Raw genomic sequence first — 16,416 nt, 5'->3', positions numbered from 1 at the left:
GTGAAGCTCAGGGCCATATGCACCTCCGGAAGTGGAAATCTTGTTTCTTAAATTTTACGACTTCTTGACGGGGATTTGAACCACGTCCTTTCGGGCGAACCGAGCACGCCTTTACCACCTCGGCCAGGCAGCCCCTTATCTTGTTTATACAGATTCGGAATTCAGTCTTAAGTCAGAAATCCTCTACAACCATTCTGTTTGCCACTAATGCAAGATTAACACACAGCTAATTAAAACTATAATTTTTTAAATATAAAAAACTGTGTATTGGACAACAGAATCATTTTGAAACAATTATGACAGCAGTGCATACACCGTCCACATGATTTCAGCAGCAAAAGCTTAGTCATACATATATATATAGTAAACCAGTTATCACAGACCCACTGCACTGCACTGCACCAACACTTGTACTTGATCCACTATTTAATTTGTCCAAGAAGATTTCATCATGTGCAGGCACTCTACTTTAGATGTATCACAAATTTAGTATATAATACAAAGTGTTTTAAAGTGTTCCATTACAACAAACATTATCAAGAAATGGTCATTATGTGTGTATGAATTAAAAATAATGTTATACACAGTTCAAAAAAATTAGGGGAACATATTTTGTAACGCCTGGTATGTGAACATTAATTTAGTAGATGGGGTTCCAATGGTCGTACAGCATACCTTGAGATCTTAGCTACTCAGGGTACATCAAATTGAAGTTATACTCCATCTGTAGGTGTAGCCATGCATTAAACTGTCAGGAGACCCCTCAAAAGTGAGTAGCGGTGCATCCATGTGTTGTTGTAAGGTACACAGACTTCTGCAGTCATTTGAGCATGTTGTACGTAAACCAGCACATCCCATGAGACATCTTAACGAGTAGCAAGGGCCGTCACTTTGATCGAGGAAGGATGGACTTTTCGTCGTGTTGCTGTGGATCTCAATGTCTCTCCGTCAGTAATTTAACACTTGTGGAATCGCTACAATAAGACAGGCCAGTTCACAAGGGGGTTTGGACAAGGTCATGGACACATGATAACCCCACAGGATGACTGATATCTGGCCATCTGTACATTACGGCGTCGTTCAGCAACTGCCAGAGAAGTGCAACAAGACCTCAGGAGAGTCACTGGAGTCACGGTGTCTGACCAGACAGTAAGGAACAGGTTAAGAGAAGTGTCCTTATGACCCAGACGTCCTGTTTAAGTGGCCCATTCAATGTAGCAACATCGCGCGGCTCACCTCTTATATGCCCGTACCCACATCAACTGGCAACTTGGCCAATGGATACCTGTGTTGTTCACAGACGAGTCCAGATTTCCCCTGACACAGCATGATGGACGTTAACATGTATGGAGACACCGTGGTGAGCAATACATGCCAAATGTTGTCCAGGAAGATGACTGATTCAGACAAGGTTCTGTGATGGTGTGGGGTGGTATAAGTATTGATGGCCGTATGGATCTTGTCGTCGTCCATGGTAATCTTACCACTGCGGGGTACATCGAGCAGATACTGCTACAGCATGTGTTGATTGCTGTATAAGGTGTTGTCCCTGAATTCGTACTCATGTACGACAATGCCAGAGATCATGTAGCACGCATCACCAGAGCTGTCTTGTAACAACTGGACATTCAAGAGATGGAATGGCCAGCAGTTAGTCAAGAACTTAATCCCATCGAGCATGTGTGGGATAGGTTTGACAGAAGTGTTCATGGGCATCCTATTCAACCCCAGAATCTCCAAGACCTTGAACAGGCTCTCAATGAAGAATGGAACCCGATACTACAACGTGACCTCCTTTGACTTATAGAGAGCATGCCACATAGGTGCCAAGCTGTGATACATGTTCGTGGAGGACATACACCATGCTGAAGCTCTGCAACTGTGATAAAAATCCACCCTGGAGGACTCTTAACACTTTGTTTTCGCCCCTATTTGGACATTTCCGTTTGTGTTCTGAAAATGAACGCGAAATCATCGATGTTCTTTTGTATACTTCAACGGTAAAGAATAAAGGTTTAGTTGGTAATATACCTGGGTATGAGGTATTGTTTTGTGGAGCATGGCATACATACAAAAACATCATCGTCATCATCATCAATGTCCCACTCCAGTCACCCAGGTGTGGTTAGAAGCCTCCTCCACTACTTTCTGTCCTTCCACTTTTCCTGCTCCGTTACTTCCGCCACATCCAATCCAGCTTCTCTTAGTGTCTTTCCAAATCTGGTCCATCCACCTTCTTTGCTCTCCAAGACCTTGAACAGGCTCTCAATGAAGAATGGAACCCGATACTACAACGTGACCTCCTTTGACTTATAGAGAGCATGCCACATAGGTGCCAAGCTGTGATACATGTTCGTGGAGGACATACACCATGCTGAAGCTCTGCAACTGTGATAAAAATCCACCCTGGAGGACTCTTAACACTTTGTTTTCGCCCCTATTTGGACATTTCCGTTTGTGTTCTGAAAATGAACGCGAAATCATCGATGTTCTTTTGTATACTTCAACGGTAAAGAATAAAGGTTTAGTTGGTAATATACCTGGGTATGAGGTATTGTTTTGTGGAGCATGGCATACATACAAAAACATCATCGTCATCATCATCAATGTCCCACTCCAGTCACCCAGGTGTGGTTAGAAGCCTCCTCCACTACTTTCTGTCCTTCCACTTTTCCTGCTCCGTTACTTCCGCCACATCCAATCCAGCTTCTCTTAGTGTCTTTCCAAATCTGGTCCATCCACCTTCTTTGCGGTCTTCCAAATGGTCTCTTCCCCTTAACTTCTCTTTCCAATTCCCTTCTTGCTACCCGTTCCTTTCCCAATCTTTTTACATGTCCGAACCACCTCAATCTTGCTTTCTGTGTGTTCTGTACTAACAGTTCTATATTTAACTCTACTCTGATTTTAATATTTTGAATTCTATCTCTTCTTGTCTTTTTAACTGATGTTCTTAATTTTGTTTCTACTGCTTGGATCTTACTATCTTGTCTCTTATTAATTACCAGCGTTCCTAGTCCATATGTTACAATTGGTATGAAATACTGTTTATACAATGTTAATTTCATTCTTTTGGGTACTTTGTCATCCCATAAAAGCTCTCTGACTTTATGATAAAATGTTGTACCTTTACTTAGTCTGTTATTAATTTCAGAGTTGATTTCATTACTTCCAATAATAATGCTACCCAGATATGTAAACTGTTGTACATTCTCTAACTGTTCTCCGTCTATGTTCAATTGGCTTCTCTTTTTCTCTTTTCCACAGTGCATGACTGCAGTTTTCTGTTTACTAATTACCATTCCAAACTCCTTCAGATTTTCATTCCAAATATTTAGTCTCCTTTGTACTTCTTTTCTCCCTTTCCCCAAATCACCACATCATCTGCAAATACCAAAGCATTCACTTCATCGCTACTGATACTCTGTTTTACACGATTTATGATTTCATCCATCAATATAATAAACAATAATGGCGACAGTGCACTTCCGTGCTTGAGATCTTTCTTTTTTGCTTAAAATGTTTCAGAGTCGCCACTCCCCACTTGTACACTGCTTTTACTCTCATGATACATTTTTATCTTGTTAATTAATGATTTTGGTACATTTTTTTTTCCATAGGCATACCCATACATGTTTTCTCTTAACTGTATCATAAGCTTTTTCCTAATCCAAAAGTACAAAGATGATTTCCTTGTTCCTTTCCAGATGTTTTTCCATTATCGTTCGCACTGTAAATATCAAGTCTTCTTGTTGATCTGTTTGGTCTAAAGCCATACTGTTCTTCCTCTAACTGTGTTTCTATTATATCCCTCAGTCTTTTGTCTATGACTTTCTTCCATTATTTTTAGCCCATCTGATAATAGGGTTATACATCTATAATTTTCACATTTCTTCCTATTTCGTTTTTTGAACAATGGTACAATGCTTCCTTGTTGCCAATCTTCAGGTATCCATTCATCCTTCCATGTGGCACTGAGGGTGCGGTATAGCCACTGTAGTCCACTGCTTCCTGCTGCCTTAATCATATCAGCATTGAATTCGTCTTTGCTTTACCTTTGATCATTGCTTTCACTGCCCTTTCAATTTCAAACCATATTATCGGGTTCTCTTCTTTTTCTCCATCTATTTTTTCCGTTTCCTTATCTCCTTCCTCCGAGCAGTCATCTTCATTATAAAGTTCTTCAAAATACTTTGCCATTACCTTCTGAGGACCCTTTTCATCATGTACTCTGGATCCATCTTCTCTCTCTAGTGCCTTGATCTTTTCTTGATTTATTCTTTTTGATTTACCGGGCGAGTTGGCCGTGCGCGTAGAGGCGCGCGGCTGTGAGCTTGCATCCGGGAGATAGTAGGTTCGAATCCCACTATCGGCAGCCCTGAAAATGGTTTTCCGTGGTTTCCCATTTTCACACCAGGCAAATGCTGGGGCTGTACCTTGATTAAGGCCACGGCCACCTCCTTCCAACTCCTAGGCCTTTCCTATCCCATCGTCGCCATAAGACCTATCTGTGTCGGTGCGACGTAAAGCCCCTAGCAAAAAAAAAAAAAAAACTTTTTGATTTTATTACTCTGTATAATAGTTTCTGATTTCCTCATCTATCTTGCTCAATTTCATTTGCAAACTCTCCCCAACATTTCTCCTTTTCTTCCTTGATACACCTCTTTACTTGTAGTTTCAGTATTTTGTATTCCACATGTAACCATTCTATCTTATTCTCATCCCTCTGATGTTTTGCTTTTCCTTATCCATTTCTTTCTTCACCTTGTTCCTTTCTTTTTTTATTTTTTTTTATTTTCTCTGTCCACCACTGTGTCTTTTTTCCCTTAATCTTTGCTTTTGTTTTCCCGCATACCTCAATTGCTGCTTCCACAAATGTCTGTCTTAAATTGTCCCACTCTTCTCCTCCACTTCGTATTTCCGTGTTAAACTTCCTTTTTATCCAATCTTGGAATGCCATTCTTTTATCTTTCTCCTCAAAGTCCCAAATCCTGATCTTTGGTTTCTTCTTCAGTACAATTTTAGGGATTTTTACTTGTTTTAATTCCACAATTAATAATCTATGCTTACCTTCCATACTTTCACTGGGGATTATCTTCGTATTCATGACGTATCTTCCCCATTCTCGGTCTGTTATTATAAAATCAATGAGTGTTCCATACTGTCCATCCCAACTATATCGGCTAATCTTATGGCTATTCCTCTTCATAAACTTGTATTCTTTATTATCAGGTTATTTCTGATACAAAAGTCCAACAATTTCTCTCCATCTTCATTTCTATTGCCATACCCATGTGGGCCCAGAACATTTTCCTATCCCATTCTATCAGTTCCCACATATGCCCTAATTTTTTTTGAACTGTGTATACTGACGATGTCTTATGTATAGCTGAATAATGTTAGATCTTAAGATATTGGGAATACTGATTTATGATGTAGAAATCGCTGATGAAGGGAGTTGGGGCTCTGAAACATATACGAGTGAAATAATTGTACAAAATTAGATAATAATAATAATGTTATTTGTTTTACGTCCCACTAACTACTCTTTTATGGTTTTCGAAGATGCCGAGGTGCCGGAATTTAGTCCCGCAGGAGTTCTTTTACATGCCAGTAAATCTACCGACACGAGGCTGACGTATTTGAGCACCTTCAAATACCACCGGACTGAGCCAGGATCGAACCTGCCAAGTTGGGGTCAGAAGCCCAGCGCCTTAACCGTCTGAGCCACTCAGCCCGGCTACAAAATTAGAAACTGATAACATATTGATAGGGCGGACCAAACCATCACCCATAGTATATTATATGAACCAAGTCAATACGGACCAACCAGGGGACTGAAAATGGTCAAATTTGTCGAATTACAAATTTAGTAATTGAACCTGTTCATATTAAGATAAAATCACTGTAAAAGTGACACTGAACACAGCACTGAGTTACTATTATATGCTAGGTACAAGCATTCCACATTGTCATGAAGCAGGAACAAAATCAAAGCAAAAAGTTGTCTTTTAACAGCTTCAGAAAACACACAAAACAAACATACACTTGGCATTCATTACAAGAAAATGTCTCTGCATTTTTCACAGCATTGTGCAATATGGAATTTTGCTGTAGGGAAATTGCAGTAGAATCTCAGAGGTTCTTGTAATCTCTATGCACCATATCCTAGTCTCCATTAGGTACAGCCTCCAAACACTTATTTATTGATAATTCTATTATGACAATAGTTAAGCTGTACATTTTTTTATGCATTATGTAAAGTAATAACATATCACAGATATTCAATGCCAAAATGACTTCTACAATCACAACATGAGGAGTAGAAAGCAGTTGAATATGCCCTATTGAAGAAAACAAAAGCATCCGTTGAAGCTCTTCAACCTAATAATATACAATTTAAAACTAAATTGAATGAAATGGATGGATTCAAACCCACCATCTCCACAATGTATGCTCACAGCTGTGTGACCCTAACTTCTCTCAGTGAAATGGATGTAATCAGTATTTAATCACAGTATGTACCAAAATCGTAATACAACATGTATGTGAAAATGCATATTGTATGCTTTATAACAGAATAAAGATTGTGACTTTATAACTCTGCATTGCCTCAACAGTGCTGATATATGATAAGAAAACAAATTCTTTTATTAGTAAGATATTATATTCATAAGATGATTGATAGACCACTCATTCAATTGAACCTAAAAAAAAACCTGTCATCTGATACAAGGGGCACTAGGAAAGTTTTGCAATACGCAAAAACGGTTGGCTGGACACCCCTGTTATGGTGAGGGATGAAATGAGGAGTGAAAACCGGTCTAGAAGACAGCAAGGCGCAACCTTCACACGAGTTGTTACCAAGCAGTGGGACTGAAAGCAAGTTAAGATGTTGTGTTGTCCAAAGGTGAATATCGTGCAATTATCCGCTACAATTTTACTTGTGGATTAACTGTTGACCAGTGCCTGGAGGAAATGACTCCTGTGCTGGGGAAAGACTGTCCACATCGGAAAACAATTTTACGCTGGTACAAATAGTTCCACAGGGGAAATTTTGGGGTTGAAGATGATCCTTGTTCTGGGCAACCATCTGAATCAGTGACTGAGGAAAACATTGCAGCAAGAGAGGCGGTTGACATATCGGCAGGTAGAAGCGACCCTCCACATACCTGCACCAGCTATTCATTCAATTCTACATGACCATCTCCATGTTAGAAGGGTTTATTCCCTATGGGTGCCCCATTCACTTTCAGAGGAACAAAGTGCACATCGAGTGAAATGGTGCCGATAAATGCTAAAACAGTTTGAAAATGGGACTTTGTGTAACATCAATAGCATCGTTACAGGTGACGAAACTTGGCTTTATTAATACGATGTCCCAACAAAATCCCAGAACAAGGTGTGGCTGTTTGAAGATGAGGGTACTCCTGTGACTGTGCGAAAATCAAGGTCAGTGGAGAAAAGGATGATTGTAGTATTCTTCAATAAACAGAGCATCCTGACTTGGGTTGTGGTAAAAGCACAAAGGACAGTTACTGTGAAGTGGTACAGTGAGACTTGCCTGCCTCAGGTCATCCAGGCTATCAAGCAGCTCCGTCCAAGTTCACGGCTCAACACTTGGCTCTTGCATCATGACAATGCTCCAGCACATCTTGCCACATTAGGGTTGACTGTGCTTGATCACCCTCCATACAGTCCTGATCTTGCCCCATGTGACTCCGCACTCTTCCCAGTGAAGATGAAGCTGAAAGGGCGGCATTTTGCATCCAATGAGGAGCTTCTGGCAGCATGGGATCAAGAGTGTGAAAATGTAACCGAAGAAAAGTGGCAGAGTTGGTTCAGTGACTGGTTTTGACGTATGGAGAAGTGTATTGAGTGTGGTGGAAATTATTTTGAAAAAGTCTAAAGCGTTTACTCACGTTGCAAAACTTTTCTAGTGCCCTTTGTATTATAAAACATTTTTGTATATTTCTGATTTGACTAACGTTTATGATACAAGTATCCGGTTTTGAAATATATTGGTTGCTATATGGAGAAACTATAAATTTCCTTTGAGAAATAAACAGACATAAACAATTCAGTAATAAGATCAAGAAGGTTTTTCTTTCTGATGCTATGTTAATCTAATAAGGACTTATTTAAAAAATGAATATTTTCTTATAAGCATTCTTTGTGCATACCATTCCCTCTTCCTGTTAATTTTGAACAAAATACTGCAATCACTTCTCAATTTCTCTTATGATCTGAATTCATTTGATTGTTTTTAATTCCTTCTCATTGCAGGAGTGATCTGGCCCCTGGAAGGCATGCATTACATCCTGCGCTACATCAGTTACGTTCTACCTCTTACTTATGCTACAGAATCCATGAGGTGTATGCTACTTCGCGGATGGGACATCAGAAAGCCAGCGGTTTACTTTGGGTTCCTTACGTCCCTTGGATGGATTATAGCCTTTGTTGTTTTAACGTTACTTGTTCTCAGATTCAAAAAGAGGTAGCAATGGACACTAGGTTTTCAGAGACAAAATGTTTACATCATCTCATATCCTGGAACATCAAGCCCAAAAATGACTGAGTGTATTTGTAACATTTACAATCATTAGTCTTGAATCAAAATGATTCCAATGTTAATTGTCCCTTTCTTGTAAAGCTCTGACTGGGACAATCTGTCAGGAGGGTAATGCAACATGCTGCATGATGACAACAACATTGATGGAGTAACTTACTTTATATCAGGATTTCCTATGCTATGGTAAGAGAACCATATGCAAAGTTCTTGTAATTCATGTCCAAATTTGTTGATTTAAAAAAACAACAACAATAAAAAATTAAAACAAAAGGAAATCTACATATGCATTTTTCTTGAATGTTGCTTCTTCACTTATTCATAAAATGTCCATTAAAAGCCAATACATGATACATGATGATAACAATTTATGTGTTATTTTATCAAAAGAACATACAAAGGTTGGAACTTAAATAGTGGCAACTATTTATTTACAACAGATACAAAAGAGTTACAAGTTAGCAACCTTTACTGTCCTTCAACATAGTCACCAGCGTTGTGTATAACCCATTACCAGGAATGTGTGAAGTCGTCGTATACCTTTAGCAGAGCCTGTTCTGTTGATGGTGCAAATGGAGCGGTCTACTGCCTGTCGAATCTCTGCAATAGTTCTGAAGCAAATGCCACGAAGTGGTTCCTTCTTCTTTGGAATCAAATCGAAGTCACAAGAACTTAAGTCTGGGGAGTATGGTGGATGGTACAGTAATACCCAGTCCCATTGACCGAACAAATCAGCTACAGCTTGCGCTGTATGCGCCCGAGCATTGTCGTGCAAAATGATGGGTGGATTCTGCAGAAAGTGTTGCTGCTTCTTTCTCAAAGCTGGTCGCAGGTGTGCTCCAAAAACGAACAGTAATACTGTGCATTGACGGTCTGCCGTGGAGGAATGTAAGGCGTTAGGATAGCACCATCAGAGTCGTACACGAGGATCACCATAACTTTCACCGTACTGGGGCTCCGACGAACTTTCGACTTTCATGGTGACCTATAATGACGCCATTCGTTCGATTGGTGTTTCAGTTTTGGCTTGTACGATTTGGCTCATGTCTCATCCAGGGTTATGATATGGCATAAGAAAGTCTCTCCTTCATGTTCATAGCGCTCCAAGTGCATCTTAATAGCGTCGTAACGCAACCATTTGTGCATTTCTGTCAAATCATGCGGAACCCATCGTGATGCAATTTTTTGCATGCCCAGGTGTTTCTTCAGGATATGAAGCACAGTCGTATGTGCTACTCCAGTTTCTTGGGTGAGCTCACAAATCGTTTGGTTTCGATCACTGTCCAGTAACGCGGCAAGAGCATGAACTTCTTCTTCACTGACGCTCATAGGACGACCTGCCCAACGAATGTCCGCCACAGTTTGCCGACGAGCATTGAAGGCTTTTACCCAATGTGCCACTGCTCTAAGGCAATGCAGATTCCCTCAAGCCTCTTGAAGACCTTGATGACACTGTCGTGCTGTACAACCTCTGGCACATTGAATCTTGTTCCAACTCCGTTGTTCCTGTTTGGAAAACATAGTGACAACGTTACATTAGACTGCTAGCTCACAAGTGACTGTGTTTCTCTCGCTTGTGTGCACGCAGGTGATGTGGGAAGGGCGAGTCCATTTGCTCTGAGGTAAGGCAGGTATGTAACCAATGTGTGCTATCAGCAACAATATTAGATTCCGTTGCATAGCGTCTCCACAGCAGTGTTGCCACTATTTAAGTTTCAACCCTTGTATATTAAATCCTTTCTAGACAACTTGCTTGAGAATAATAATGTATTTATTATGGTAAACAGAGCCATTATTTTCATTAGTTACTGGTAAAAATATCCATTATGTTACCATTGATGCTTTCACGGCCCGTACTTATAGACATGATATAGGCTTTTGGGCTTATACCGTGTCAAGAAAATAAGGTGAAATTCTTTACATTTCGCAGAGGACTTTGCTCTGCTTCAGAAGAAAATCTCGACTCTTCACAAGGAAGACTTCTCTAAGAATAAGGTTTGATTTTAGACATTAATAATAGAAGTGGTACGTTCATTCGTCACCAGATGGCTCACCATTTGCAGTACAGCACTGGCATTCGAAGTGGAAACTGATGGAACTATCAGAATCAGTCTGAGAGGGAGTCACATAACAGGTGTACACACATATGAAAGTATGACATTGACACAAGCCTGGAATGAAACATCTGGTGATGAGGAACGTACGAATTTGGAAAACACCGAAACGAAATAACAATAGTGAAGGGACAGGGAAGGGAATTACCTATGTAAATCCTTAATGGCTGGCACCACGTATTACTTAATTGATTGCCAGGGTCCCAGTTGAAATTGTTAGGATTTCTATGTATTTCAACAGCTTCCTATATAATCCTGGACCTGTAGTGTCCAGTGTGGGTAAGAGCTTGAGCATCTTGGAACACGGCATCATGACCCAATGATAGGGCGTGCTCAGCTATTGCTGATTTGTCTGGCTGGTTGAGACGAATATTTCATTCATGTTCCTTGATACGAGTGCCAATGGACCAGCACATTTAGCCCATGTATACCTTGCTGCAAGTACAGGGATTTTCGTATATCCCAAGATGTAAAAGTGGGGACAATTTTTCCTTGGTTTTACCTCATTTCACAACAGGACTGAACTCTTTATTCGTTTTCTTAATTGTATTGGCCAATGATACCAATTTTACCGTATAAAACATCCAAAACTAAGATTTACAGAACCACCTTTTAAATGGTATTTTCTGTTCGACCTTCCAGCTGGAAGATTATCAAGCAGTGAGGGATGCTCACTCACCACCAGACTACATACAGCTGTCCATGGGAGAAACAATCATCTCTCAAATCCACGCCAGCCAACCCCTGAGACTGTTCCTCGATCTCATTTAGAGCCATTGCAAAGCAGACTTTGATAAAGAACTGGAGGCTAGTCATCATCAATCACTACTGATATGCATTTAGGCAGTTGCCAAGTGGCAGATTCCCTGTCAGTTCTTTACCTAGTCTTTTCTTAAATAATTTCAAAGAAGGTGGAAATTTATGAAACATATCTCCATTGATAACTTATTCCAATTCCTAATTCCTCTTCCTATAAATGAATATTTGTTCCAATCTGTTTTTTTGAATTCAAACTTTATCTTCACTTTGTGATCTTTCCTACTTCCAAAACATCACTCAAACTTATTCGTCCACTAATGTCATTCCACTACATCTCTCCACTGATAGCTCAAAGCATACCGTAAAGGAAAGGATGATAAACATGAAGCCAAAAATTACAGGCCAGTCAGTTTGACATGTGTTGCATTTAAGCTTTGCAAAAGGATTCTTTCTGATTATATTAGACATGTTTGCAAAATGAATAACTGGTTTCATAGAAGGCAGTTTGGGTTTAGGAAAGGTTATTCTACTGAAGTTCAACTTGTAGGATTCTAGCAAGATATAGTGGATATCTTAGATTCCGGAGATCAAATGGACTGTATTGTGACCTATCTACGGCATTTGATAGGGTAGATCATGGGGGACTACTGGCAAAAATGAGTGCAATAGGACCACACAAGAGCTCGAGCATCTAGAAAATAGAACTTAGAGAATTAGATTAGAGTAGGTGAAACATTATCTGAACCTGAAATCATTAAGAGAGGAATTCCTCAAGGCAGTATTATTGGACCTTTATATTTTCTTATATATATATATATATATATATATATATATATAAATGATATGAGTAAAAAACTCTCAGTTATGATTACTATATTAATGGGGTGAAAGTTCCACAGGGAGACCACTGTAACTACCTAGGAGTTAATATGAGGAAAGATCTTCATTGGTGTAATCACATAAACAGGATTGTAAATAAAGGTTGCAAATCTCTCTACATGGTTATGAGGGCATTTGGGGTTGTAGTAAGGATGGAAAGGAGAGGACATGTAAGTCTCTGGTAAGACCACAATTAGGTGCAGTGTATGGGACCCACACTAGGATTGCTTGATTCAAGAACTGGAAGAAATCCAAAGAAAAGCAGCTTGATTTGTTCTGGGCAATTTCTGCCAAAAGAGTAGTGTTACAAAAATGTTGCAAAGTTTGGGCTCGGAAAACTTGGGATAAAGGAGACAAGCTGCTCGAATAAGCAGTATGTAATAGAAAAATATATGATTAATCCACCTTAGTATACAAATGGCGAGTTGGCCTTGCAGTTAGAGGCGCGCAGCTGTGAGCTTGCACCTGATAGATAGTGGGTTCAAGCCCCACTGTCGGCAGCCCTGACGATGGTTTTCCGTGGTTTCCCATTTTCACACCAGGCAAATGCTGGGGATGTACCTTAATTAAGGCCACGGCCAATTCCTTCCCATTCCTAGGCCTTCCCTATCCCATCATCACCATAAGACCTATCTGTGTCGGTGCGACGTAAAGTAAGTTGCAAAAAAAAAAAAAAAAAAAAAAGACAAAGCTTCGCTTACTCTAATTCTCTGAGTTCCATTTTCTAGAAATATAGCCACCCATTCAGTCACTCTTTTGTCTAGTCCCATTGTACTAATTTTTGCCAGTAGTCTCCCATGGTACACCCTATCAAATGTCTTAGACAGGTCAATCGCGATATATCCATTTGACCTCCTGAATCCAAGATATCTGCTATATCTTGCTGGAATCCTACAAGTTGAGCTTCAGTGGAATAACCTTTTCTAAACCCGAACTGCCTTCTATCGAACCAGTTATTAATTTTGCAAACATGTCTAATATAATCAGAAAGAATGCTTTCTCAAAGCTTACATGCAATTCATATCAAACTGATTGGCCAGTTTACTGACTACCTCATCATGTTCTTTATCATACAATTGACAAATTAGTTATCATATCTCATCATTTTTTAGTATTTCAAACAGTAATCTGTGAGATATAAATAAAAGCGAAGTTCAGATCTGGGAACCAATGACAGATGACATACAGCTTACGAATCAACCAAATTACTACATAAAATAAGTTGGTTTTTCTTGCTACTTGAGAAGGTAGTGTCCGTGGCCTTCATTAAGCTATAGCCCCAGCATTTGCCTGGTGTGGAAATGAGAAACCATGGAAAGCCATCTTCAGGGCTGCCAACAATGTTATTTGAATCCACTAACTCCTGAATGCAACTTCGCAGCTGTGCGCATTAAACAGGTATTCCACATGCTACCTCAAGGTAGTGAGATATAAAACTGACATGTGTTATTTTCATCAAAAGGTAGTGACACATAAGTTTTACATCATACTTCGCAGAAAATACTGATAGCAGAGAACTCATCACTAAAATCGCCTCCCCCGTTCAATTGTTAAACGAGGATTGCTGCACAATTGTGGGAGGTGTTCACTTTGTTGATGGAGAGGGAACCAGAATAGCAAACCTATACATAAAAATTACATTTGCTACCTCTCTATGGTTAACATGTGATTTGAGGTCCTGCTTGCGAGCCATACAACACAAAGTTTGTTAGCGCGAGACTTGGCAATACATTTTGCACACACTTGTTACCAGGCAACAGAGTGTCTAAGTAGACAGTCAAAATATGTCTTGTAAATGCAATGTGATGTATCCCTAAATTTCAATACTTTCAAGAGCAAGGTAGGCCTACTAAACTAAATGGGGGAAAAGGAGGACGAAGTTTGTTAAACAAACAACTGCCTGTGCTACAAATATGCAACAAGAGCATTATTTATTCTGTTCTCTGTCTGTCTCTTATCCACTAATTACCCTAAGTTTCCCTACACTGTCTCGTATTTCCGGTTAATACACAGTTATCAGCGAGAACTATGAATGCAGTAAACTGTACAACTTGTACTATACTGTGTTTCCATAATAATGTTCATTTGTTAAAGTATGAAGGCTTTCACGGCCAGTGTCAATATAATAAAAATCTTCCGGGCTATTATGCCATGGTCCACTTCTCTCGCTTCTCCCAGACGTTTCAACTACTGCTGCGGCAGTCCTCTTCTGTGGCGTCGCCAGCGGGATACAGGAGAGCGTATCTACATGATGCCACAGAAGATGACTACCGCAGCAGTAGTCGAAATGTCTGGGAGAAGTGAGAGGAGTGGACCACGGCATAATAGCCCGGAAGATTTTTATTATAATGTTCATTTGACTCGCCAAACATGTCCTCATCATAAGCTTTGCTTAAGTTCCCTTTAAATCAATATTCTTACATGATTTGAAGACATAAACCATGCTTTCTCTTATATAATTAGTCTGTTCTATGAAAACTGTAAAAGCTAGGTACTCATACCATTTACAAGACTTTAACACAGTTAATACTCCTTTTCATTACGTTGTTGAACAGGTTCTAGTTAGTAAATTTGCTTTTATTGACTGGTGAAGGTTTTTAATGGGACTAGGAAGATCATTCTTAAGGTTAAATCATTATTTAATACAGTTTGTAAAACACAGATTTCACTGTATAACATCAAGACAGTAACAAAGACATAAAATGTTTATTCAATAAATTTTATACTAAATACACAACACATCATCAATTAGAAACTATTGCCATGAACACAGAAAGCACATTAAGATTTATTAATCTGTACTGAATTTATATTTTCAATAATTCATACGCATACCCTAAGACATTTCACAATCATAATATTTTACATTTGCTCACATTTCTAAACAAGTTACTCATGCACTTCTAACATTTTGTACTTTCTTAATTCAACATTTTAACATGGTGTTCGACCTGTTAGAAGTCAAGTACACTTTAATGGAAGTCTTAGAAAAACCATAGTCTCAAAGAAGTAGGAACATTTTTAAGAAATACATTTCTTGCCAATAATCATTTCAGTGAAGCTGATTGTACTCATGTCCTACTATTCTTACAGTACATGAGGTATGTATCAGAAATATGTTTCCTGCTCACTGTTTGAACAAGAGTTTCCTAACAGCAAGCAGTTAGGTTTTCCTTTTATACCAGCTTCACTTCAATAACAATGTGAGTGTGAATGCAGTTAACTCCCATTTACCTGAATTGGGAATTATCCTACTATAAGCACATTTTAGAAAAATTGCTTAACATTCGAAATAGTAATTTAAAAAAAAAGCATTTTAATAGCATTTGTTTGAAATACAAAAAGATAGAAGAATTCCTTGTACATTCACAAAGACAATTTCAAACTAATATCACATCCATTCATAATAACATTTTCAGTAAATTTGAGTGTCCTCTTTATGAGATGATAATATGAATGAATAAATGAATAAATGGATGGATGCATCAGTTTAAAAAAGCTGAATTTAAAAATGTCAGTATTTCTATGAAACAGTCTTAACTATGGTATGGAAACTGTTACAGGACAAGTCACTATGAGCAAAGTTTTATATGCTGACAATATTCCTATAATTACATGATGATACATATAAAAACTTCATTTCCATAAAAACATTGCTCCAATTCAAATATCCCTTAGAAAAAGCAGATCTACTTTAAATTCCTTAAGCTGCCAATGGTTTTTAACGTAGCCAGGAAGAATAAGTGACAGATTTGAATTAAATTTAGCCATGACTTTTCCATCCTTGCATCAGCAGTGTTTAAGATTACTTATTCATAAATTACTGTTTTTTGGAAAGCTTCATGAATTACATGGTAAAATCTGAAGGCTCAGTAACTACACAGTGGAAAAAATACCTGCATTTAAAAGAATTTACATTTCTGAGAATATATTTACTTCCTTCAAAATAATTCAATCACAAAATACCAGTACAGTCGAACCTCTATTACTCAAGTTTTCATTAATGCCAAGTAGTTTCTGCTTCTGAAAGTAACTTGTTATTATTTACAAATATCTCTTGTCTCAAATTTCTGTGAACTGAAATTTTTGATAACTAAA

The 16,416-nt window shown here is 38.7% G+C and overlaps 1 protein-coding gene across 1 annotated transcript in view; it reads left to right on the top strand.

Annotated features, from left to right (window-relative positions):
* Window positions 1–8,833, top strand: part of LOC136877132 (ABC transporter G family member 23) — a 153,524-nt gene extending 144,691 nt beyond the window's left edge. Inside the window, exon 16 of the mRNA XM_067150943.2 lies at window positions 8,284–8,833. Within this exon, the coding sequence (XP_067007044.2) occupies window positions 8,284–8,498 (215 nt within the window). The 3' untranslated portion in view covers window positions 8,499–8,833. The remainder of the gene's footprint in view (window positions 1–8,283) is intronic.
* The last annotated feature ends 7,583 nt before the right edge of the window (window positions 8,834–16,416 follow it).

The sequence above is a fragment of the Anabrus simplex genome, chromosome 7 (genome assembly GCF_040414725.1).
Source record: "Anabrus simplex isolate iqAnaSimp1 chromosome 7, ASM4041472v1, whole genome shotgun sequence".
Taxonomy (NCBI): Eukaryota; Metazoa; Arthropoda; class Insecta; order Orthoptera; family Tettigoniidae; genus Anabrus; species Anabrus simplex.
This window is presented reverse-complemented; position numbering and strand designations above follow the sequence as displayed.